General features: G+C 42.1%; 1 protein-coding gene across 1 annotated transcript in view; it reads right to left on the bottom strand.

The window, feature by feature from the left end:
• The window catches only part of C6H11orf49 (chromosome 6 C11orf49 homolog), a 150,789-nt gene extending 127,836 nt beyond the window's left edge, over positions 1-22,953 (bottom strand). The window contains exons 1-2 of the mRNA XM_038407291.2: positions 22,636-22,953; positions 255-357 (exon numbers count right to left, since the gene is read on the bottom strand). Coding sequence (XP_038263219.1) covers positions 255-357; positions 22,636-22,762 — 230 coding nt within the window. The 5' untranslated portion in view covers positions 22,763-22,953. The remainder of the gene's footprint in view (positions 1-254; positions 358-22,635) is intronic.
• Positions 22,954-26,072: the final 3,119 nt, after the last annotated feature.

Below are 26,072 nucleotides of genomic sequence, written 5' to 3'. Positions count from 1 at the left end.
CCAGAATAAGCAAGCACAGCTGGTGAAGCCAACAGGAGTTACCCCGCTTTTAAATCAGGTCTGAATTTGACCTATTGTCCTGAATAAGCATGTCTCTGAAACATGCTCAGGCAGCCCTTGGCTAACCTACTCAACTCCAATGTTCACTGCCACAACATAATCAGCATGTATCCAGTTCCATTCTCCATGTACCCTGCCTGCTTCCAAGAGCCTCCCCCAGGGTGGTCCTATTGGCAGACTCCTGATATACTTACTATTCAGTGAAGAATCTGGCAATGCCATATTGACTAATATCTTCTCTGTTCTCCAGCAGCTGGCTCACTGCATCCTCCATGTACGTGAGGACATGTCTCTGAGCTACAAACAAAAGAGCAAGAGAGAGATTAGAATACAAGTGGCTTGCAAAGCCCAGAGCCAGGCCAAGCTATTAGTGTTCATCCTCGCCTGGCTATTAGCACTTGTTCTTACCGCGTAGAGAGAGACAAGCAGAGGTTCTCATTCTGTTAAGTATTACTCCTGAGGGCATTGTGCCAAAAAAGTAAAAGTGCTGCATAAAAAAAATTAAAAATTCTGCACACAATATTTTGAAATTCTGCAAGTTTTATTTTTCAGTAAATAAACACAGAGGCTCCAGCATGACAGTAGAGAGCACAGGCCACTGGCTCCACGAAGGACAGAGATCACCCTGCAGTCTCCCTACTGCTGGGATACAGACTCAGTGGTGAGGCTACACTTAACCCTGACACAGCACAAGGCCTGGGCCTGCCCCAGAAACACCCTGGGGCCCTGCCCCTCTGTGCCAAGTGCACCAAGTGTGGGGCAGGCAGGCTTAACCAAGCAGAATCCAAGAGTGGAGGGGCTCAGTGTGGGGGGAAAGGATTCGGTGTGGGACAATCTGGGTGCAGGCAGCTCAGTGGGGGGTCTAGGTGTGGGAGGATCTGGATGCACAGAGGCTCACTGAGGGGCAGGGGGTCCAGGTGCAGGGACAATGGGACTCTGCAGGTGCTTCCAAGTGAAAGTGATTGGGGTTCAGCAGAGGGGTCTGGGTGTGGGAGACTCAGCAGGGGGAGTCTCAGTGCTGGGGAAGTGGGGCTTGGTGGGGTGTGGGTCTGGGTGCAGCTAGTTGGGGGTCAGTGGCATGGGGGTCTGGATGTGGAGGCTTGGGGTGGGGCTCTGAGTGCAGAGAACTCAGTGGGGAGATGGTCTGGGTGCAGGGGGGCTCCAGATTAAGGGGTTGAGGTTCAATGGAGTGGGGTTCGGATATTGAGGGCTAGGGGGGTTCTGGGTGTACAGGGTGAGGCTTGGCAGGGGTGTCTGGGTATGGGAGGTCTGGATGCGTGGGGGTTGAGTGGATGGGGGAGCAACTGAAGAGCCGTTGGGGCAGGAAACAGGGGAAGATGCTGAGCTTCCTGCAGCTGAGGGAGGCTTCTGGAGGTGGGTCTAACACAGGCCCAACCACTCCTTGCAGAGAAAGCGGAAGTCCCGTCCTCACCTGCCTCCAGTCCAGCTGGGACTAGCAGCTGATCCTGGTTCAGGGTAGGAGCCACTGGCTGGATGTCCGCAGCCCTGCAGTGATCTACCTCTCTGCCGGTTGCTCCAGATGCCTGAAATAATGTACCGTGCAGCTAGGGAGTGGTGCATGACTGCTCCTGCAGCTTCCCTTTGCTTCCTGGTCAGAAAGTCATTTTTCTCTGGGGAAGCAAAGAAATAAGCGGGGGGCATGAATTCTGCACACACACACAGTAGCGCAGAATTCCTTCAGGAGAATAAGTACGAGTGGTGAAATATCTGACTTAAATGCTACTTTTCCCCTCTGGCTACACAGAGTTACTCGTTTATGCACTGGTGGTCCTTCTTTAATCGTTCTAGGTTTTGGAGATGAAGGGGGCAGATGAGGGTTGCAGCACTGCCAGTTTTGAAACCATGCACCATTAAATGCCTGGTAGGGACCCTCTAGAAGCCCTGAATTCCTCTTCTCTGCCCTGTATTGCAACAACCTTCCCTACACAGATTATGAATACCATACTGGTAGGAGTCCAGTAGAGTTGCTGCAGACCTTACCAAGGTCCTCCCACCTCACCTTTCAGGGACTGTGTATTGTTTTAAATGCTGGTCTGTAGAAAACATTTTCTGGAAGACTCAAATCAAAGCACTTCTGTCCTCCTGAAAGCACCAAAAGGGATGTTTTCAGGATGGCAGGTAGGGAATTGGGTGCAGTGCTGGGTGATATCTACACAGCTTGACAGGAGTGCTGGATCTGTCATTATCTAACAAAAGAATGCTACTTGTTTGTGATAAGCATTGGGGGCAGGGACAATTCGGTACAATACATTAACCATCTCACTGCTTCCACAAAAGGGCAGGGAGAGCAGAGGCAGTGCAGATACCAAAAGGAAATAGTGTAGCCTCTGATGTTGGATTGAAATGAACCAAAGCAGCAAAAAGTCTGGACTGATGCTCTACCTAGCAAGAGGAAGGGTTGCCAAATCCAGGAGTTCAACAATCAGGAGACAAACCAAAACAAACAAACAAACGAGAACCATTCCCAACCTAAAGTGCACACGAATCCTGTTCCCAGTGCATATACCCCGGTCTCAAACAAATACATTATAAAACCAGGTTTCAGAGTAGCAGCCGTGTTAGTCTGTATTCGCAAAAAGAAAAAGGAGTACTTGTGGCACCTTAGCGACTAACAAATTTATTAGAGCATAAGCTTTCGTGAGCTACAGTTCACTTCATCGGATGCATAAATGCATAAATGCATCCGATGAAATGAGCTGTAGCTCATGAAAGCTTATGCTCTAATAAATTTGTTAGTCGCTAAGGTGCCACAAGTACTCCTTTTCTTTTTATTATAGAACCACTGCAAGTAGCAGCCTGTCCCGAAAAGAGCAGGAAAATATCCTCAGGGTAGGGAGGGCAGATGCTGTGCTTGCTCTTTACCATGATGCTACTTTGCTGCCCTCAGAGACCCATTTCCTCCCTACTGGAACTCTAGCACCCTGCAGCTTCCAAGCAGGAGGCTTATTGGCTGGTTTTCTCCCCTCACCCCAATACTAAGTCCTTCATTGTTTGAGGGCATCACACAAGCAGTTTGGGGAAAGCATTTTAGTATCCCCAATATCCCTGGGATTGTCCCAATGACACTTCCCATTTTTCCCTTCATCACTTTCAGGGCCCCATTGCAGCCGCCTTCCTTCTAGAGAAAAGATAGCAAGACGGGGTTTCCAGACAGAACACTGCAGACTATTCCAGACTCAACGGCATCACTCCTTCACCAGCAATCAATTGCTTTAGAACCACATTAGAGTTCTGCAGTCCACTTAAACCCAAATTTATGCCCCATCTGTACTCAGTACATTTCATCCTGGTGTGGGGTAGGTGGAGCTCAAAAGAGGCCTGGAAAACATCCCAAATGGGCACAATGATTAAAAGTTCACACTAGCACTAACTGCTGTCAGGGGATTTCTCTGCCTATAATACTTTTCAGAATCATTACAATGGCAGAATGGGTTAAGCATACCCTGAAAAATACCTTGCAGCTGATAGCAAGATGGTGAGCCAAAGGTTCAAAGATCTTATCTGGCAATAAAAGATACAGGGCGTAACTTTATTTAATTATTTTAATGCAAAGGAACACATTTTAATTTATGTGAGTGATTAAAGAAAAATAGCTCTGCGCACCTGTGTCCCCTGAGGGAGGAATGAGTTCATGCAGCTCAGTCACACTCTTAAGATAACAGCAACTGGGAAAGACTGTTTTTCATTCTATCCAATCCATTCCTCCCTCTTCAGTATGTGGCTCATGTTATGCTCAGCGACCATCTTCTCAGACACTATCACATTTTCCCTTGTCAGAGCACCACACAAATATTAGTTAATTCCCACGGCCCACACCTAAACCCTCATGAGATTTGTAGGTATTATCAGGGCCCCTTATGCTCCATGGTGCAATGAGACCAAGTTCCATAGCAAGAAGCCCTAGAGTGTATGGCAACAACTTCTAAATTCCAGGTGAAAGTTGTTTCATGACGATACACTAAATTGCCTCCCATTCCCCATCTCCTCACAAACACACAGAGCTACAAATGGCTCAGTGTTGAAAACAGTCTCGGACATAAAATTAATCAATGGTTGTTTCTGGAGAGGAGATTTTTTTGCTATGCTCTTCAGGTGATTTGACTCCAAGAATATTGTCTAAGTGCCCTAGCACAGCACCTTCTTCTCCCCATGTGTGCCGGGGAAGGGGATGGAGGGTGCTTGTGGTCTGTTTTTGAGATTCATCTCCCTCACTCCCCAACTGCTGTGTTTTCTTCCAGGTTACCCAGCTCACCAGCCTATGCTACCAGTTCCCACAGCTTTCTGGCTACAAACTGGACTCTAGCTCTGGCTCCCTGACCTGCTGCTGCCTGGCTCCACAGAACAATGTGGGGTGCTTGCACTGTAATCTCCTTCTTGTGGGGGGAAAACTGGAGAGCAAGATGCAATTGCAAGCAGGTCCTAGCAGGACAGGGAGATAAAACAAAATGCCATGTTCCTGGAAGTAGCAAAATGGTGATTTCCATGGTAGAAATGCTGAATTTTCCATCTTGAAGGTTCACCAGTTTCTACAAGCACAGGATGATGGAGTCCCATAAGGCCCTGTTTGAGATGAATGGGACAGTTCACATCTCTTAGGACTGTTGTTTCAGACTCTTTGAAAAAATCAGACAGGTAATACTGCATCAATTTACACTGCTCTCATATTCAAGATTCTCTCTGCAACCACAAGGGCTAGAAACATATTGTGATGTTACATCCTATAGTCTTCACAGAAATATGATTATGATATGAATATGGCCCAAGATATATTTTATATAAGATGGGTCTTGTAAGGTATCATTGTAAAGGTTATGACTTACTGAATGTGATTATTCAATTTGTATGAATGTATCATTTCTGTATTTAAAGTTGCGAATATCGACTATGTAACAATTACAACTGCACGAGTATTTGGGAGACACCCACCAGATAACTGGCCATCACAGCCTTGATATGCCATTAGGAAAAAATGATAAGACTGAAGATACTAAGAGGTGTAGCTGTGACACTCCAGGTCAGGTGATAAGATCACCTGATACAAAATACCACCTTGGACACTGCTGGTACTTTTCCTCTGTAGAGGGTTGGGGATCAAACAAAGGTTTCCCACCTTAGCTAAATCCTTTTCAAGGCTGGGGAGGGGGTTAATCTGGACTCTCCTCCACTGCCTATCCAAGAAGGACTACTGAAAGTACCTGAAGGGACAAATGAATTAACCTGAGGGGAAAGGCAGAGGTGAGTCCAGACCGAGACAGGGATCCAGTCTCTAAGAAGAAATAATTGGAACTCTAAGCTACAGAAACTCTGCAACTTGCCTAAACAACATTTAGGATGAGAAATTACTTCTTGAAACCAGTCTCTTAAAGATCTTAAGCTTAGTGAGTGTTTTGTTTTATTTGCTCAGTAATCTGCTTTGTTCTGTTTGCTATCCCTTATAATCATTTAAAATCTGCCTTTTATAGTTAATACATTCATTTTGTTTATTATTAAACCCAGTTTGTGCAATTTCTAACGGGGGGGGAAGTTGTGCCTATTTGTCTTCACATTGAGGGAGAGGGCAAATTTTAATGAACTTGCACTGTGCAGCGCAAGACAGTATTATTTTGGGTTTATTCACCAAAAGAGGTGAACACATGAGTGCTGAGTGAATCCTCTCACACAGAGCTGACTTCAGTCTGCATCTGGGTGTGGCCCTACCTGTGTGCATGTACTGCAAGAGGCCGGAGAGCCTAATTCAGAAAAACAGGGAGAGGGAATCCAGGCGGTGGAGCAGGAGGGGCTCAGGGAAACCCCAGTACATCAGGTGGCATCACGGGGCGGGGGGAGGGTCCAACATGTCACACATATATACATAATGAATAAAATTAAAAGATTCTGGAGCACAATTCTATAGCAAGGAATAGATCTGCTCTGTAGATGAAGAAACTGGAGCACAGATAGGCTTAGTAATGTAAAGTCAGACAGTGAGTCAATGGCAGAGTCAGTGTTTAATGTGGGAAGGGACCACAAGATCATCTAGTTTGGTAGCCAGCTGAGATCTGAAGCATGAACTTTTAGGAACATAAGACAAACTGAAAATGAAAGAAATTGGCTGCTGAGCCTGCCCCTCTACCATCACAAGCTACCCAATCATACAATTGTATTAATAAATTAGTCCATATTACAATTCACATAGGCCCAGTGCCCAGTCCACTAGAAGATGATGCTACTTTGCTTCCACTACCCTCAGAGATCCATTTCCTCCCTACTGGAACTCTAGCACCCTGCAGCTTTCAAGCAGGGGGCTTACTGGATGGTTTTCTCCCCTCACCCCAATACTAAGTCTTTCATTGTTTGAGGGCATCACACAAGCTGTTTGGGGAAAGCATTTTAGTATCCCCAATATCCCTGGGATTGTCCCAATGACACTTCCCATTTTTCCCTTCATCACTCTCAGGGTCCCATTGCAGCCGCCTTCCTTCTAGCGAAAAGATAGCAAGACGGGGTTTCCAGACAGCACACTGCAGAGCAACATGATGCATTCTCTACACCTCTGCCTCCCAAATGCTTAATTCATTCTGCTCTGACAACCCAGGGAGTGAGATAGTGACACTGGAACAATTTGTATAATGCGGGTGCTAAGAGCCATTGTACCAAATTGTAAATCCTATATACGATGGAAACCACTTCAACCCAGAGGGTGAGGCAGCACCCCTAGTTTCAGCACCTACGGAGAGACCAGGATCAGGGAATCAAACCCAACCAACGAACAAGCTCTCTAGTTGTAACAAGCACTAAGAAAGAGCCTGCATCTTTCTTCTTTGAAAGAGACACAGTACCCACCAACACACATTCATATGCCTCAACACTCCATCATATTTTGTGATCTAGAATCTGTCTCTTTATTCCTGACAGAGTCTGGGGAGAGTTACAAATCCACTTTATTGAGAATCTGCCCACCTCCGTCTGGTCCAGAAACTGAACTTAATATCACACTTAAAAAGAGCGAGTGAATTAAGGACTAGCAGGAAGCTAAAAATATACCAGGTTAATAAGGGACAGCAAAACAGCACCAGAGAAAAAGGAGATTATGCAGGACAACCATCACCAAACCAAAGCTATGGAACTTGGATTCCCCATGTAGACAAAGCCTACCCAAGCTGATAGTTAATCGTTCAATTCCTTCCTGAAACACATCATTTAACTGCCCAAAATAAGTTTACACAACGTCCCTGTATTCTGAGCACCTGGTCACACTGACAAGCTATTGAACAGCTTTGATGGCAAGACAAAAATTTGATGGGTCAAGGCAATTTTACACTGGAGTCTTCTGTATCCAAATATGAAATAGCTGAAGTCCAGATGTTAAGCTGAGGATGTACTTATTAGCCACATTCTTGACAACTTTGCACAAAGAATCTTAATAGAGACTTAATAGCTGTATGACACTTCCACATTAATATATAATTTCTGTACAAGCATTAGCACTATACATAATACTGCTCCTCCAAATTCAACCTTTTCTTCCTCCTCCCAAGGAGGATGGCTTTTTATACTGAATATACTTCATATATTGCATATGATGTCATTAGTGTCAGGTTCACATGCCTAGCCTCTACATGCCCTGGTGTGCGTGCCCCTTTGGAGATCATGAGCACTGGCTCTAAGACTGGCACTAATACACTTTGGCTTCTAACCAACTAAGAATTTAGCAACGACTGTTGAATTTAGGGATGGCCAACAAGTTACGATAGTTTGGACAGCCACAAATATAGCGTTAAACTGGGATTATTACAGTTAAAAAGATATGGGTTAGTCCTGGTCTCCACTCCATGATGTGTTTTTAACCTGGTTATAAATATATAGCCTTTTCCAGAAAGGCTGCACCAAACTGAGCTAACTCTTCTCACCCACACCACACCTTTTTGTGCAGACAATGGCCTAAAAATATAGCTGTTAAAACAAATGCAAGCTGTATTTCAGTCTTAGCATGTTAGCTGTTGATGCTGAGATCTGTGGGGTTGGTTACGATTGTAAAAAGGAAATCTGATACTTGAGCAACTTGGGAAAAAAAGTGATATTCAGTGCAAAAAATACATATGGTTATGAAACAGCATGACTGAATTTAAATGCATGAAAAAAAAAAAGAGTCAGGAAATTCAGAAGAATTCCACAGCACCTTTCACTTGGCCACATTGCACACACAATATTTTGTATTACTATAGACACTCAGGTACTATGGTGATGAAGGCCATGTAAGTATCTAGACAGAGAACTGTTAAAGTACCTTAGAATATGTGGGCAATGTGACCAAGTTAACCATGCTGCAAGAATTAAATTTTTTCAAGTTTATGCATTTAAATACACAACCTTCATGCTGCATTAACAGGGAACTTCACTTTCTGCACTGAATTTCCCTGTTCTCAAACAAAATAAAAAATATAAAAAATAAAAAGAGTCACAGACCTTTCTTGGCAGAGGGTCCACCACTACAGCACAGCAAGGGATGCTGAGAGTCAGGAGTGAGCTGCACTGGGTCACCAAACTGATCTTTGTTCATTATTTGCCACATTATTAACTGAAGTGTTGAGTATATAAAGAAAACTTGCTCTATTTTCTTTCTGTTTCAACTATCAGGAGTTAGTTAATGTTAGAAGTACTGCAAAGTGGACCTTAAAATAGATAAATAAATCTCTCCAAAATAAACTAGAGATAGGAGAACATATATCTAAGAAGCAATGCTTAGACAAGCCACATTTTAGAACAAACTGCTGAAAGCATAACAAGGCTCTGTTGCACTATCACACAGAAGAGCTACAGCAATAGGAGCATGCATGTACACATTTTAGAGAGTATGAACAGAACTGTTTTCAGGATGGATTCGTTTAAAAATCAATGCAATTTTAACCATTATTTAAAAATCACCAAAAGCAAGAAATCTTCTTGTAAATAATCAATTTTAATTGTGTTTTGATTTGTACTTTTTAGTTATTTTCCTAAAGAAGGATACCAACTGACAAGATTGAACCTATCAAAACATGTTGATTTGCAATTAAATACAGCCTTTATACTAAATTGGGTATTACTGGTTAGCAACAATACACTATGTCTATACATATTTAAGCAATTATAACAATTTAATGTATTCAGGTTCTTAACTTTTATATTTTGTGTTATATTAGAAAATGGTGACTGGTTGTATTTCTTATTTGCTAGAAATTATTAATTTTTTACTTGTGACTTATGTTAAGCTCTATTTGGATGGAAATTCAAATTCAATTAAAATGCACAAAATCAGCATTTTAAATTTTTTTTTATTAAATAAACTACCTTAAAAGTGCTGGATACATAAGAAAAAATGTTTATCACAACATTTTGCATTTAAAATTAACCGATTTATTTATTTACAATGTAGCATAGTTAGTGAATTGAGCTGATTGTTTCTGGTCACCATGTCTTTCAAGATTTTAGAACTAGTAGATCTCACCCTTTCATGCCTGTTTTTTTTCATAGACTAGAATACAAACTTTTCTGCCTTTTCAACTCACAATTGGTTTCTTCACTTTTAACGAACTAGTCGTTGAAGACATTTTCCTTCTCCACCTGCAGAATAGGCTACTGCTGTCAAAAGCTGGTTTAGCACTTCTACAAACTCTATAAAGTGACTTCCACCATTTCAGTGGTTTGACTTTCTTTAATATTGGGCAAACATGTGCTGCTTAATAGTTTTTGTATTTAATTTTAATTGTTTATAGTAAGTTTAGGCCTGAACATAGATTTTCAATTTTAATTAGGTCTATTTTTTAAAATAAATCTGTATTTAATTAACATAAAAAATCCAATTTAAATTAAAAATGTGGGGGCTTTTTGTGTTTGGTTTTTAAATCATCCTTCTTTATTCTCTGAGATTGTCTCTGTAGCTTTTCAACATCAGTAAATCATTCCAAGATATTCTTTTAATCACTTTAAACATCGCTATAGAGCAGCCTAAACGAGACAGACGTGCCTTAAACCAAAAACTAAACCACTGTCCTCATAGCATGCACCACTCAGAGCCCTGCATGATTTTTTTGACAGAGTAATTTTTTTTTTAATTAATCTTAATAGCATTTACTGGAACAAAGCTCCCCTACCATGTGGCACAATGTGTCAGTACAAGGGGTCATACCACAGATAACATTACAATGCATGGCATGTGCTACTGCTGCTGAAAAGCTACACAATCCAACAGTGAAATATTTTTAACATTCAGAATTTCAAAGCCACTTGGGACAAAGTCTAAATTAAGAATCAAAATTTTTATTGGTCTTGAGAACTATTGAGAACAAACATTCTTACAATAAAAGACAGCATAACGATTACAGAGTACAGCATTTACTCTATTCCAAACCTGCACACAGATCGGCCTCTGAGTCCTCTTAGTTTAGTGTCTCCAACAGGTCACCTCTGATGTGACAGTAGCATAGCACCTGGCAGGGGTGAGACTCCTCCAAAGTGCACTGCTATGTCAATGCACTATCAATATTAGTCCACTCCTTTAGGAAGCAGCACATTGAAGACCATCCACTTAAATACCTACCAGAAGAATAAACTGGAGGGGATGCTTAGTGGTACAATGGATTAATGCACCCACTGTTCAGCCCTAGAAATCTGAGATCACATGTACATCACACAAGTTTTAACATCTCAATCTAGACCCCGACAAATATCTGTCCACATGACAAAGCCAGTGCATGATTTGACAAAACTGACAATTTCGCTCAAAAGAGCAAGGACTGCGAGGGGTCAGAAGTGGATACAGCCAGCAGGTAAAGCTTGGCAGGCACTGGAAAAATTGTGGTTTAAACTTGCAAAAAGCCTGTCTGCATTCTTAATTGACTTTGGCCACTCCATGTTATCCAGTCCCTCACTTTTACAATCACAAATAATACTCATGACACCAATTTGTACTGCTGATTAATGTACAGTACTAGCTGAACTGCCTCGTTAATACCGCTCATTCCTACAAACAGCCAAAATTACCGTCCAGCTTTCTACATTAACTAGCTTGGGGTGGTTTGTTTATTTTTAAAAGAGTCGCAATCCTCATAAAATCTAGCCAATTACATTTTCTTATTTAAAAAAAAAAAAATTATTTCCACATTGCTATGTGAAAATCCAGCACAAAAAGAGAAAGTCACTGATCATGCAGAGGAAACAACGGACTCTGAACAAAGTGCAGTCAAACGTATAAACAAATGGGTTGAAAAAGAGAAAAATATTTTCCTTTAACCTCATTCATTTATAGTAACCTTAAATGTTACAAGTAGCAATGGAACGTACAGTAACTCCCCACTTAACGTCCTCTCGCTCAACGTTGTTTCGATCTTACATCCCTGCTCCATTACAGAACATGCTCCGTTTAAAGTTGTGCAATGCTCCACTATAACATCCTTTGGCTGCCTGCTTTATCCACAGCTGGCAGCCCCCCTACGCCCTCCCCAGCGCCTCATGCCTGCTGGCAGACCCTGCGGATCAGCACCTTCCCCCTGCTCCCCCCTCTTCCTGCCCGTGGCAATCAGCTGGTTTGCGGCGTTCAGGAGGCAGGAGGGAGGGGGGAGGAGCAAGGACTTGGCACGCAGGTTCCCCCCCCCCGCCCCCTGAACGCTGTGGGCAGGAAGCGGGGGAGAGAGGGGGGAGGAGAGAGGATGCAGCAAGTGGAGTAAAGGGGGGGGGGGGAGAAGAGAAGAGGCGGGTTAAGGCTGGCTTGCAAATCCTGAGCGATGACGATCCTGACAGGGAATGCAGCTCCAAAGTGATTAGGAGAGTTATTCATCTAATGACTTGCTATAAAGAAATTTACCAAGGAAAAAAAAAAAAAAAAAAAAAAAGGAAAGCAAAATAATAATCTCTAGAGGTGTTTTTTCGAGTTCAGAAAGTTCAGCAAGAACAGCAAGATGAGCAGCCAGACAATCCACCCTCTTCCACTCCGACTCCATGATGATTGTAGTATTAAATTGTTTCTTTAAAATTGTTTAAAAAACTTATACCTGTATTAAATTGCTTGTTTAAAATGTATATAATGCCTTTTGTCTGGCAAAAAAAAAATTTCCCTGGAACCTAACCCCCCCCCATTTACATTAATACTTAGGAGGAAATTGGATTCACTTAACATCGTTTCGCTTAAAGTCGCATTTTTCAGGAACATAACTACAACATTAAGTGAGGAGTTACTGTAAATAGTTTTCATACAAACGTGTGAATTTTAAGGTGACCGTGGCCATTTAACAGAAAATTCCCTCTCAGGCATCTGTCCCTAGAGAGAGGTACCCCAAATTCACTGAATTAAAAGAGGGGGGGGTATTTTTCTTTTTACTATGTTGTACAGTGACAGGATTTTAAAAGTAGAGGCAGAACTAAGATGATGGGAGCCTTAGAAATAAAGTAAGCTAAATAGTTATCTAACAAAGCAGAGCAATTCCAGAGTCAGGTTCTTTTGGCTTGGCCTGCTCCAGAATTCTAGCAGTGGTGCAGAAAGCAAATAGCCAAGACACCAGGCTTGTAACAGCATACCTAGAACATGGGAAGAGTATCAAATTGGGCTTACCTTCTCAGGGGAAGATTTCTTGTTTTACTTTATCAAGAAGACAGAAAGACTTCTCTTATGGTCAAACACACACGAGCATGATAGTCATATTGATGTTCACATGCTCTAAGCTGAGGAACATCTATTTGGCTGTTATTTCTCTTCCTGTGTGGAGTTTCCTACCAGAATGCTATAGAGAACTGTGTTCTAATAACATATTTCAAATGTGCCCATCTCCTACCTATTCAGATTCAAATTGTAATGCAAGAGCTCCATTACTCTCCAGACTCCCATATTTCTCTACAAAAGGAGGATAAGTAAGGAGATAGGGCAAGTACAGGGAAAGAACTGCCCATTGAAATGCAATCTCTTTCTCATTCTGAAAATAAGGAACTGTTTCCATCCACTCACCCTGACCTTATTGTAGCAGCTATATTTAAGGTTCTATTGATACTTTTCCAGCTGGGATGGTGGTTCCAGTAATACAACCACAGCTCTGAGATGAAAGATGGCTTTGTGGTTAAAGCATCAGACTGGGACTCGAGACCCAGATTCAATTCCTAACTCCATCATAGACTTCCTATGTAACATTGGGCAAATCACTTACTCTCTTTGCATTTCAGTTCCACATCTGTAAAATGGGGACAATATTTCCTTTCTCCCACTCTTTGTCTTTTCTATATAGAATGTGAGCTGTTCCAGGCAGGAATCATCTTTTAGTATGCGTTTATACCATGAATAGTACAATTGTCCCAATCTCATTTGAGGTCTCTAGTTGCATCTGTAACACAAATATAATTAACTAAATATTTCAGTTAAAGAAAATAATTATACCTACATCCCCCAACCACATACTCCAAAAACTGTGTAGAAGGGAGGTGGAGCCCTGGCTGTCAGAAAACACACCGCATAACTACAGTTTTCCCCTGAAAAAAGTTTCAGTTCTGCAAGAGTCTGGGAGCTCTCTGGATGCCTAAAGCAGAAAGATTCTCACTCCTCATCACTTCTTGGTTCTCTTTCCTCACCACTGCTCTGTCATGAGAGGTCTGTACGTCTAGCACTAAACAGGCCCATGTTTTACAAGGTGCAGATTCTCCTGGCACAGGGTTCATGTTCTCACATGTCTGCAGTTGGCTAAGGATGAAGGGAAAGAGCTTTGGGGGTGGGAGAGGGAGAATGGATTAAATATATATACACAAATATAAATCACAAAGTGCTACAATCCATTAAATCTCCTTTATAATAGAAGAGTGCCTTCCACTACAGTTTGAAGCTGCCACAGACAATATTCTAAATGCCTAATCATCTTCCTCAGACTTCGGGGCATGCTTTATCAGCTATAAACAAAGAGTATTAAACAACCATCAAGAAAAGGAGAACTTGTGGCACCTTAGAGACTAACAAATTTATCTGAGCATAAGCTTTCGTGAGCTACAGCTCACTTGTTACAGAAACATAAAAGTCAGAGTTGGAAGGGGCTTATTCAGACTATTGTTACCACCTCTATGGTTTCCCAGAGTGTCAGTCCTACAGAATGTCACAGAATGTTAAGTTTCAGAGTAGCAGCCGTGTTAGTCTGTATTCGCAAAAAGAAAAGGAGTATTTGTGGCACCTTAGAGACTAACAAATTTATTTGAGATAAGCTTTCGTGAGCTACAGCTCACTACTATACCCAAAGGACCTCATCCCCAACTTCAAATTGCTTCTCACTGACTGCAGGATCCAGTTTTTAAAATGTCTTACTTGTTACAAAATTCATCACAGACTCATTTACACTTAAACGAAAACCTCATCTCCCTAGTCTAAACCCATCCCCATTAATTGAGCTCTGACCTCCTCTACACAACCTCAGCATCACTGGATCAAGAGCCTTACCATCTGCAACTCCTGCCATCTGCGGCTGTCGGACTCACTGAATACTCTTTATTTCAAATCACTTTTTTCTATACCAAATGCCTATTTTCTTTCTCCCTGTTACTTTCTATTTAACTCTGAGCAGCTATACTTCTCTTTAGGTTTAGAATATACATTTAAACTGTACTGCTCTTAGCACATGAGATAGACATGGTAGAATTATTTTCAATTTGAAAAAACAATACACATCAAAAGACATGGCACATAATGCTGCTCTGGACACCCATTTGACCTGTCAGAATTCTGTTTGCAGGGGGGGAGGAAGGGGTGTCTTAAAGGCAGCTCGCCTATCCCAGATGAGAAAAAAAGCAGAGAGCAGGCTGGTCTCAGATTCTCTTCAAAGAGCACCTGATTGTGTTGCTCCAGGCAACCCTGACTTCTGAATGAGATTAGAGAAACCTAAATCTTGTTTGTTTTTAATCACAATTACCTGTAATCTCACAACCAGATAATGGAATTAACAAGACCCTGACACACACAATAGAGAAGATAACCTTTCTCCAGCCCTAAAGAATCAGGCTTTTACACAGCTAGGTCAATGCAAAGAGAAAAGGCTCAAAGGTGCTTTCTAAAAAGCATTATTTACTTGTACTAGGTTTCTACTAGGCAAACAAAACTCAGTCAACAGCTTTTGCTAAAAGCACATTTGGTAATTTCAGAATAATTGTGAGGTTTTTAAAGTACTATTTCATTTTCAAGTGCCCCTTAAAGGGATAGGTAATGATTCTTACACCTTCTCCACCCTCCACAATTTTTAATGCATGCATCCTATGTAAAAACTAGTTCATTTAGTCACTTGAAACTAATTTTCTTGACTACACTTGTCCAACAATCACTAGCTCATTAAAAAAATAAATTAAAGTCTGCTAACTCTTAAAAAAAAATCTGTTATTCAAGGTTCATTTTAGAAAACCTCTTTGGAGTAGAATTATAAATCCCCTCCAGAAGGGCTAAGATTGAAAACTTTAAATGAGACAAAAGCAATCTGGCTTCAGGGCACAATGAGCTTCCATGTGAGTAGGACTCAGTGTTCAGTCACTTCTTCCCACACCTGAAGACATTCTAGAGATAACATGTGCGTACCCTAATGAGAGGAAGCACCACACATCACTCTAGTGCAGGGTAGTCAATAGGCAGTCCACAAGCCAAATCCAGACCAGACGACACTTTTGAACAGACCCCAAAATATTTTTATTTGCTTTTTATTATTTTCTCTGGAATCTGGACTTTGACCAAGAAATTTGGACCTTGACAAAAATAATTGACTACCCCTGCTCTAGTAAATCCCTCTGGATGATGGACACAGGTTGTAGGAGCTACATCCATCTCTCTTTGGCTGAAGAGAGATTACAGGAGGATTACAAGAGAGGAGATCTCCAGCAGCATTAAACCTTTGAAAGGGAAGAGAACTATATCAGAAGACACCCCAAAACAAAACAAAAAAACCCCAAACAATTTATGGCACACAATTGAGCTAATGTAGGTTACATGAGAAACACATCTATCTGTGCTTATTTGCACAGGCAATAGGACTGAAATAACTAAGTACTGAAAGCTATATTCAACCGAAGTCCTGTGCCAGCCATATTTGGTCCTCCAGTGCCAATAATGTATTATTAAACTGAGGAATTAAAGAGTTTTTTTGGGTGGGGGCACACTACCTTGTAAATGAGGTTCCCAGAGCTAAATACAAGTGCTAATATATTTTGAAAAATTCTATGAGATAAGATCTGGGTAACTATAAATCTTTTATCCTGATATCAAACCCATGCAAAATAATGGAAAAGCTGATATTGGATTCAACTGAAAAGAATCAAAGGTTAGAAATAGAATTAATGCAAGTCAAAATGATGTTACACAAAAAAGGTCTTCTCAAAGAAGGACTTATTATTTGAGGAGATTACAAATTTGGTTGATAAAAGTAACTGTGCAGAAGTATTATTTAGACTTTTGTAGGGCATTTGACTTAGCCCTGGTCTATATGGGGGGACGGGGTGGGGAAAAGACGGAAAATCGATCTAAGTTACGCAACTTCAGCTACATCAATCGACTGCTGCTGCTCGCCCGTTGACTCTGCCTGTGCCTCTCGTGGCGCTGGAGTACAGGAGTCGACAGGAGAGCGCTCGGTGGTCGATTTATCATGTCTAGTCTAGACGCTGCCTGCCGATCCAACAGGCCCGCTGATCCAGCAGGTAGTGAAGACACCCTCAGTAACACATACCTTTCTGATTAAATAATTACAACTACACAATGTAAATAGAGCACATATTAAATGAGTTAAGAACTGGATACCTGACAGATCTCAAAAGAATGAAGAATCATCATGAATGGAAGTGCTTTTAATGGGATTCTTCAAGGATTGGTACTAGGCCCAGTGCTATTTGACATTTTCATCAATTATCTGGATTTAAAATCACCGCTGATAAAATTTGCAGATGACATCAAGAACGACTGGTAGAGTGATAAATAATGAAGAGGACAGAGGAGTCATACAGTGTGATCTGGATTGCTTGGCAAACTGGGTGCATTCAAACAAAATGTGTTGTAATACAGCCAAAGGCAAAGACAGACATCTAGGAATAAGATATGCAGGTCATATCTACAGAATGGGGAACTGTATCTGGAAAATATTGACATGAAAAGGATTTAGGGGTCATAGTGGACAAGAAATTCAATAAGCACCTTGTACAATGCTGTGGTATTCAGGGCTAAAAAGATCCTTGGCTGTATAAACAGGAGAGTGCCGAGTAGGGAGTGATTTTACCCCTTTATACAGCGTCCATGAGACCGTAACTGGAATACTGTATACAGTTCTAGTGTCAACATCTTAAAAAGGCTGCTCAAAAATTGAAGAGGGAGCAGAAGAGCCACAAAAATGATTTGAGGGCTACAAAAGATGCCTTACAGTGAGATACTTAAAAAGGTCAATCAGAAGGAAGACTGAGAGGTGACTTGATTACAGTGTATAAACGCCTTCAAAGGAAGAAAATATCCAGTGCTAAAGAACTAATTTAGTGGAGAAAAAACACAACAAGGACCAGTGACTGGACCCTGATGCTTGACAAAAATTAACTTAGAAGTTGGCACATATTTTTAACAATTGGAACCAACTATCAGTGGAAGTGGTCTCTATCTCTTGATGTCTTCTGATCAAGATTGGATGCCTTCTGGAAGATATGTAACGGGCCCAATAATTTGTGTTTGGCTAAAGCATTTCGCCCAGTTGGGTCTGTAATAGCATGTGATGTAAAGGAGTCAGATTAAAAGGATCTAATGGTCCCTTTTGTCTTTAAACTCTATGAGTCTATTAATTATAGATATTAAAAATCTAGAAAAAGGGAGTAAATTGGCAAAATCTGGAGAAGACAAAATTATTTAGGTTAATCAACTGTAAAGAGGACCGTGAGGAACTTCAAAAGGTCATAACCAAGCAAAGTGAAAGGGTAGTACAAGTAACATACATTAGAGAGAAAAAATAGAGCTACCTTACAGGTTTCTAAATTAACTATAATTACTCAGGGAAAAGACCCGTGCATTGCTGTAGACAAAGACTGCTGCTCAACGCACCGTTGTGGTCAAAAAAACATACAAAAGGTTAGGGTACAAAAGGAATGGTTTGGTGTTTACTATGGAAAATATATTTTTATATAAATCAACGGAGCAGCCTCATCTGGAATACTATTTTCATTACTGGTCAGCCTAGCTCAAAAACGTCACTGTCATATTAGAGGGAGTTGAAAGACTAACAAAAAGAATGATTAGGGACATGGAAAACATTTCATATGAAAAATGACTGAAAAGATTAAAACTGTTCACTTGAGAGAGAAAACAAATTAGAAAGGACAAGGTAAAGCATATAGAACGAATGAATGGTGTTTAGAACATACATCAGGAACTTCGATTCATCCTCTTGCATAATACAAAAAGCAAAGGGACAGTCAAACTAAAAGGTGGCACATTCAGAACTGATAAAGGAAATATTTTTTCCACACACTTATAATTAGACTTTGAAACTCACAGCCACAGAAAATTGTTGAGGCCCAGAAATTTACAGGATTCAATGAAGGACTGGATAATTATATGGGTAACAAGAACATGAAGTAATGAAAGAAAATCCTAAAAAAAAGTTTTGTAAGGGCTATAAAACTTCATATTTCAGGGGTTAAGTCCACCTCTTACTATTAGGGGTTAAAAAGATTCATCCAGGAGAAGAGGGATGTAGATTATCCCACAAACACCTTTTGTAGTGAAAATCAAGGTGGGCCATTTCCAGCAGTTGACAAGAATGTGGGAGGAACAGTGGGGGGAAATAACATGGGGAAATAGTTTTACTTTGTGTAATGACCCATCACTCCCAGTCTCTATTCAAGCCTAAGTTAATTGTATCCAGTTTGCAAATTAATTCCAATTCAGCAGTCTCTCGTTGGAGTCTGTTTTTGAAGTTTTTTTTGTTGAAGAATAGCCACTTTTAGGTCTGTAATCGAGTGACCAGAGAGACTGAAGTGTTCTCCGACTGGTTTTTGAATGTTATAAATTCTCGACGTCTGATTTGTGTCCATTTATTCTTTTACGTAGAGACTGTCCAGTTTGACCAATGTACATGGCAGATGGGCATTGCTGGCACATGATGGCATAACGGTTGATTTCAACAATTTCCATCCCACCATCAACCTCAGCCTGGACCAGTCCACACAAGAGATCCACTTCCTGGACTCTACGGTGCTAATAAGCGATGGTCACATAAACACCACCCTATACCGGAAACCTACTGACCACTATTCCTACCTACATGCCTCCAGCTTTCATCCAGACCAGACCACACCACACGATCCATTGTCTACAGCCAAGCTCTGTGATACAACCACATTTGCTTCAACCCCTCAGACAGAGACAAACACCTACAAGATCTCTACCAAGCATTCTTACAACTACAATACCCACCTGCGGAAGTGAAGAAACAGATTGACAGAGCCAGAAGAGTACCCAGAAGTCACCTACTACAGGACAGGCCCAACAAAGAAAATAACAGAACGCCACTAGCCATTACCTTCAGCCCCCAACTAAAACCTCTCCAACGCATCATCAAGGATATACAACCTATCCTGAAGGACGACCCATCACTCTCTCACAGATCTTGGGAGACAGGCCAGTCCTTGCTTACAGACAGCCCCCCCACCTGAAGCAAATACTCACCAGCAACCACACACCACACAACAGAACCACTAACCAGGAACCTATCCTTGCAACAAAGCCCGTTGCCAACTCTGTCCACATATCTATTCAGGTGACATCATCACAGGGCCTAATCACATCAGCCACACTATCAGAGGCTCGTTCACCTGCGCATCTAACCAATGTGATATATGCCATCATGTGCCATTGTTTCATGTTCTCTGTGTATACAAATCTCCCTACTATATTTTCCACTGAATGCATACGATGAAGTGAGCTGTAGCTCACAAAAGCTTATGCTCAAATAAATTTTTAGTCTCTAAGGTGCCACAAGTACTCCTTTTCTTGTTGTAAATATGATACTGTACTAGATGGACCAAGATTCTCCAATCCAATGTGGCAATTGATGTGCTCCTACCTAGCCTTGGGTACTCACAAGACAGCATGATATAATTTTAAGTCCTAAAAAATTACCATCCTACTTTCCTCTCAGTTCAGTTCCAACACAATTTTAGTAGTTGCTACCTTGGGAACTGCTAGGGATAGAATCCAATCCATACTATGCAAATGTTCGGCATGCTGGTGATTAGGAGGGCACAGACTACTAAATTCATGTCAGAACTGTCTTTTTGTTTGTTTTTAAATGCAAGATTGTGATGTTAAGGGCCAATACCTTGTGACTTGCCAGAGCAGGGAATATGATTATGGGTCCAGTGGTCAAAACAAAAATCACTCGGATTCTTGCCGTTTTGTATAAAAGAAGCCTCTGTTCTCTGGACAAACAAGCACACTAACTACTTATACACAAGTTACCCTGACTTCAGAACAGCCCTAACCATCTGGGGACAGCAAGCCAAGGAGTTCTGAATGTAAAAGTCGTAAGGGATTCAAACATTAGGCAACATTTTCCAACCTCCTTTTGTCTCTCTCATCCCAGCTTCTCTCTAATCATTAAGTGAAGTCATACATTGACTTTATTTTACCATAGTTATTTCCATTCAACACACTGATGCCAGAACCCTTTTCTCTTTAGTCCAATGAAACATTAAGCAGTACCACAGAGTACATCAGGTTCAAACTAGAGAGGACCAACACCCACAGCTGAGGAAAGAGAAAAAGCTGTTCCTTAGAGCGTTGCTGCAGGAGATTTGTAGTCTCTCTTATATTTGAGAAGGGGAGAATCACAGAAGAATGTTATTGAGTTTCATTTCAGTGGTGGATGAAAGTTTCTTTCAAGCCATATCTGCCAACTCCTGCAGCTCCCACTTCAATGTGGACACACTTGAACCAACAATGAGCAAAGGAAGGGAATCTGTATGCAAGTAGATAAAGAAATACAATAGGCTGTATGGATTTTGTGTTCCACCTTGTCATAATATGAAAGCAGTAAAAAAATTTGTTACTTACCATACAAAATAAATAACTGAATTTAGAGAAGAATTTAGACCACACTTTCCTTAACTGTGGCCTGCAGCAGCATCCTGCCAGTAACCCAAGGGCTACACCCAAGGGCAAAGAAACGTACATACTTTTAAAAAATAAACAAGAAATGCCCAGAACCACAACATCGTGTTTCTTGACTCTTCCTTGACAGATCAATAGAAACTCGTGGTTTTTCTTTCCCAGCAATAAAACCTTATGTTACTCAATCTTGTCACCTAAAAAGTGAGTATCCTACAGGGATAAAGAAATATTTGATCCTTGAGCACTCCTGGTTTCAAAAAACACTCAAGAAATGGAGACAGAGAGCCCATCTAGTTATCTAGAGTCCATTTCCATAGATAAATCAACTGTGCTTCAAATGCCCCCTACTCTCACACCAGTGGAGCTCTCTTCCCAAGATGAAGGCAGCAGGCACAAGGGAGCAAGTCAGGGACTCTAGCCTTGGAGGACAAGATGGACCTTTAGAAAAATGCCAGTTACATCTCCACTCAGCTTGCACACACCACAGAGTCTCCTTTCACTGGTCATTTCTTACATCTATTTTTTTTTAAATGATACTGGTATGAAAAAGCAACAAAACAAACAAAAAACATGGTTAGCTAGAAAGAAAGTTGTGACTATCAAACAAAATCTTGGGGGATTACTCATATGAGTAGCATCATTTACACATACCAAAACCACAAATATAATGTAAGAACAGCCATACCGAGTCAGACCAAAGGTCCATCTAGTTCAGAATCCTGTCGTCTGACAGTGGCCAATCCCAGGTGCCCCAGAGGAAATGAACAGAACAGGTAATCATCAAGCTATCTATCCCGTCACCCATTCCCAGTCTATACCAAACTGGATTGTCACCTGCCCATCCCGGCTAATAGCCACTGATGGACCTATCCTCCAAGAATTTATCTAGTTCTTTTTGAATCCTGTTATAGCCTTGGCCTTCACAACATCCTCTGGCAAGGAGTTGCACAGGTTGACTGTCTGTTTTGTGAAGAAATACTTCCTTTTGTTTGTTTTAAACCTGCTGCCTGTTAATTTCATTTGGTGACCACTAGTTCGTGTGTTATGAGAAGGTGTAAATAACTCTTCCTTATTCACTTTCCAGGCTAGAAAGTCTGGAAGTTAGGTTACTTTCCCAAACATAAAGTGACAGACAGCTGAGGTCACCTTAACTCGGCCCCTCCAACTGGGAAGCCACAAAACAAAAAAACCCAGAACAAAGATCCCCTCTGCCCTGCCCGTTCCAGACACCCAGCGCCGCCGCACCAGGCCTCCGGGAACCGAGCGCTGAAGAAAAGGCTGAGCCATGCCCGGCAGAGCCCATCGCACGGGCACCGGGAGCTCTGCCCAGAGGCGCCGACGGTGGGGTTCCTGTGAGGCCTGTGCCCGGGAGGCCGGTTCCCCGCTCTGCCCCGCAAGCTCCCCTGACCGATGGGGCAGAGGCTGTAGCGCTCAGAGCCTCCCTGCTCCGCTGCCCTTACCCAGGTACTCGGGCCCGGGCAGGGAAAGGCGTTCCGGACTCAGCATCTTCCCAGCGCGCGGCCGCTCCTTCCCGGCCTCCGTCCGTCTCCAGGACGCCAGCCGCCGTCGCGGGGGAGGAGGGAGCATGACGTGAAACTAGCCCCGACTGGAAACAGACCCGCACAACTCAGGTTCCGCGGGGAGGGAAAGGCATCAGCGTCACACCAGGCAATCGCCCCCTCAGGGGGCCTCTCCTTGCCTCGCCCAGCGCCCTCTGCCAATCCCGGCAGCCCCTCTAGGGCGGGGTACGCAGCCACAAAAGGGCTGGAGGAGCGAAGGGCGGGCTGCGCTCAATGCCGGTTGATTGACAGGCACGAGATGTGCCCGACTGAAAGCTCTGAGCGGGGTGTCGCACGCGCGAGCCCAGTGCGGGAGACGCTGTAAGGCGGGGACAGACCTCAACGATTGAACAGCGCGCGCAGCTCTGGCCACCCCTAGGGCAGCAGCAGCCAGCGCCCGAGCTGGACCATGAGGGGAGGGGAGGGGCTGTGATTAAAGAGAAGGGCACTGCGTGCCGGGGCGAGGAGGCCAAAAACGGGGGCATGATGAGGGGGTCTGTATCATCATGAGCGGTTCAGAGAGAGTAGAGCGGGAACTCTTGGTCACTCTTTCCTCATACAAGGAGACAGTCCCTGAGGTTGAAAGGCACATTTGAACGTAACAACATATTTGTGGTACGTTACCAGTTACCTTGTGGAACTCACTGCCACAGGACATTATTGAGGCAAGGAGCTCAGCCCAGTTTGAAAAAGGATCAGATCTTTTGGATAATGAGTACATACAGAGTTGCATTCTTATGAATTAAAATAAAACCAAAAAAAGCCAGAAATTTGGAAGGAATGCACACTCTTATGGGTAAGGACATAGGCCAGTTATCTAGCTGATGGGGGTTCGGAATATAATTTTTCCTTATGAATAAATTATTTCATAACTGTCCATTTTGGGGTTTCTTGCATCTTCCTCTGAACTATCTGTACTGGCCACAATTGGAGATGGGATAGTGGGTGAAATGGACCCCTAGTCTGAGCAGATTTAGCAGTTCCTATGTTTTTAAAACTGGCAAAGATTTAGACTTTCAAGAACAGCTAAAATGATCTACTAGAGCAAGTCAATTTATCTACCACTGAAAAGCCAAATCTGAATGACTTGTCTCCCCTCAGCTGCCAATAAATTCAGCCAGGAGGAAACTTCCATGGATTGTACACTGCTCCTTGGTTGGTTATTCTCTGTAAACCACAAGCTCTCTTCTGTCAACATCTGGAGCTCTCATTTATGAGAGGCCTTTTAAGTCCAGTTTTAAATGTTATGTTCTAATATTTTTCTAATTCTCTGGGATTCTTCTGTTGTTACTTTTTGGCCTCTGTGGATTGGATTTTTTTTTTCTTTTTTTAACTAGCTAAGGGAATAAATCTTCATTTTGGACACTAAGAACATTTGTGGTTGTAATAATGATATGTTACAGCACGAGTGGCGCCTGACTGTTAATGACTCAAAGAAAACTAAATAAAAACAAGATGTCATTTCTGGAGCATTCACAGAGTTTCCCTTAAGTACTATCACTTGCCCCTTGTCCTGCTGGAGCCTGGCTCGGGTGTCCTACAGGACCAGATGTAGGACTCACCTGTTCTCCCAGGCTTATCTGGTGAGGGGGGAGAGTTACTGAGATGGAGCTTGTTTTTAGGGCTGTGGATGTTTGAAGCTGGTTTGGGGTTGCAATGTCTTTGGGACCTGTTTCTTTGTTACGTGATTTTAACTTTATGCTGAGTTTGGAGAACTCGGATGGGCTCAAATGGAAACAAAGGTCAATAAATAAACACAAGATCCTTCTATATTAAGCAACTATTGGGACTGTCACTTATCACAAATATATTGAAGGAATTTGTAATGGACTCCAGAGGAGTAGCAGAAGATTAAACCATTCTGGAGAATAAACAGCCTTATAAAGAGAAATCTCTTGTGGTTCAATACTATTTTTTCTAGACACTGCACCTTCAATTCTTGTTTTTTCTTTGCTGTCACTGTATTTAAGGAATTAGGAGTTATAATTTCTGTTCATTAATAACTTTCCTACACTGAAGCTAATCCCATGCGGAGATGAGATGACAGAGAACTTCAATGATAAGAAGATTTTGGGAGTGTGGCTTGGTTTCTATTTACAGAGTCACAAACATTAAAGGTTGAAAAGACCTATTGGGTCACACAGTCCATATCCCATGCAGGGTAGGTGTGACATCAGGGTCCATATACACCAAAGGAAGAATAGGGGTCTGAACCCCAAATGAATAAGCAATTGAATCAATTACGAGATATGAGATTAGTCATTATGAGATATGTATACAGACTGTGGTTGTGAATTTATGTATTTATGTAGATATAAAGCTGTGCTCAATTTGTGCTGCAACATTCAGCTCCACCTCACACCAGGAAGGTGGTCAGCCAGGTGGGGAGGGACTGCCTCCCCAAACCAACAAGACTAGCTCCAAGAATCTAACATTTTACAATGCAGGAAAAGACAAATGATGGACCTTTAAAGTTAGTGGAAAGACATTGAAACTGAAAAGAAAACCCCAGTCTTGGAAAACTAAGAAAGGGGGAAGTTTCCCCCACTCTGAATAACCATGAGTCATCCTGCCAGGAGAAAGAGGAAAAAAGAGCCAAAAAGCACACAACTGGCTGAGTTTTATGTCTAAAACTGAAGGACAGTTTCAAAGGCAGTGAACACTGGATCCCATCTTAGGTCTAGCGGGCACACTGGGAAACTGTTCAGAGGCAATAGTAACTGGTATTAGAAAAGGCAATTTGTCTAATACATAAGTGTAGAGCCCGGAGTTGTGTCTTTCTGTTTATTTTCTATGTAAGTTCTATGTGTCCGTTTTCCTTGCTATTTCACTTTTGAATCTGTGGTTTTTCTATTAAATAAACCCTTTGTTTACGTTTACCCCAAACAGGTCTCTGTTGTACAAACTGTGTTTCACAAAGTGATCTGAAAACTGGTGAGCAGTGTTCACTTCTTCAGTGGTGACGATCTAGAGGGGAAAAGTCCAAGTGGCTGGTAGTCAAGAACTCAGGGTAGACAGATTTGTGGCGAGTTGGGACTGGAAGGGATGTTGAGTTCACCCTGCAAGGAGTAATGTGACTGGTGGAAGCCAGCTGTAGGCTGGCTACAGATGTCAAGGCTCTGAGCCATAGTAACATAGCAGTAAGGCACCCAAATTTATAAAGCAGGCATTGAAATAACCCTTCACTGGTGTGAGATCCAAAAAAAAATCACAGTAGGATTGTTTATGACTATATTTTTTAGTGTTTTGTTCAGACTAGTTTGAATCATCCACTGTGGTAGGATTCCATCCCTTCATTTGGGAGACTTTTACATCACACATTAGCCACTGACATCTCC

The sequence above is a fragment of the Dermochelys coriacea genome, chromosome 6, assembly GCF_009764565.3.
Source record: "Dermochelys coriacea isolate rDerCor1 chromosome 6, rDerCor1.pri.v4, whole genome shotgun sequence".
Classification (NCBI taxonomy): Eukaryota; Metazoa; Chordata; order Testudines; family Dermochelyidae; genus Dermochelys; species Dermochelys coriacea.
The sequence above is the reverse complement of the archived record's forward strand: the minus strand, read 5'-3'. Positions and strand labels throughout refer to the sequence as shown.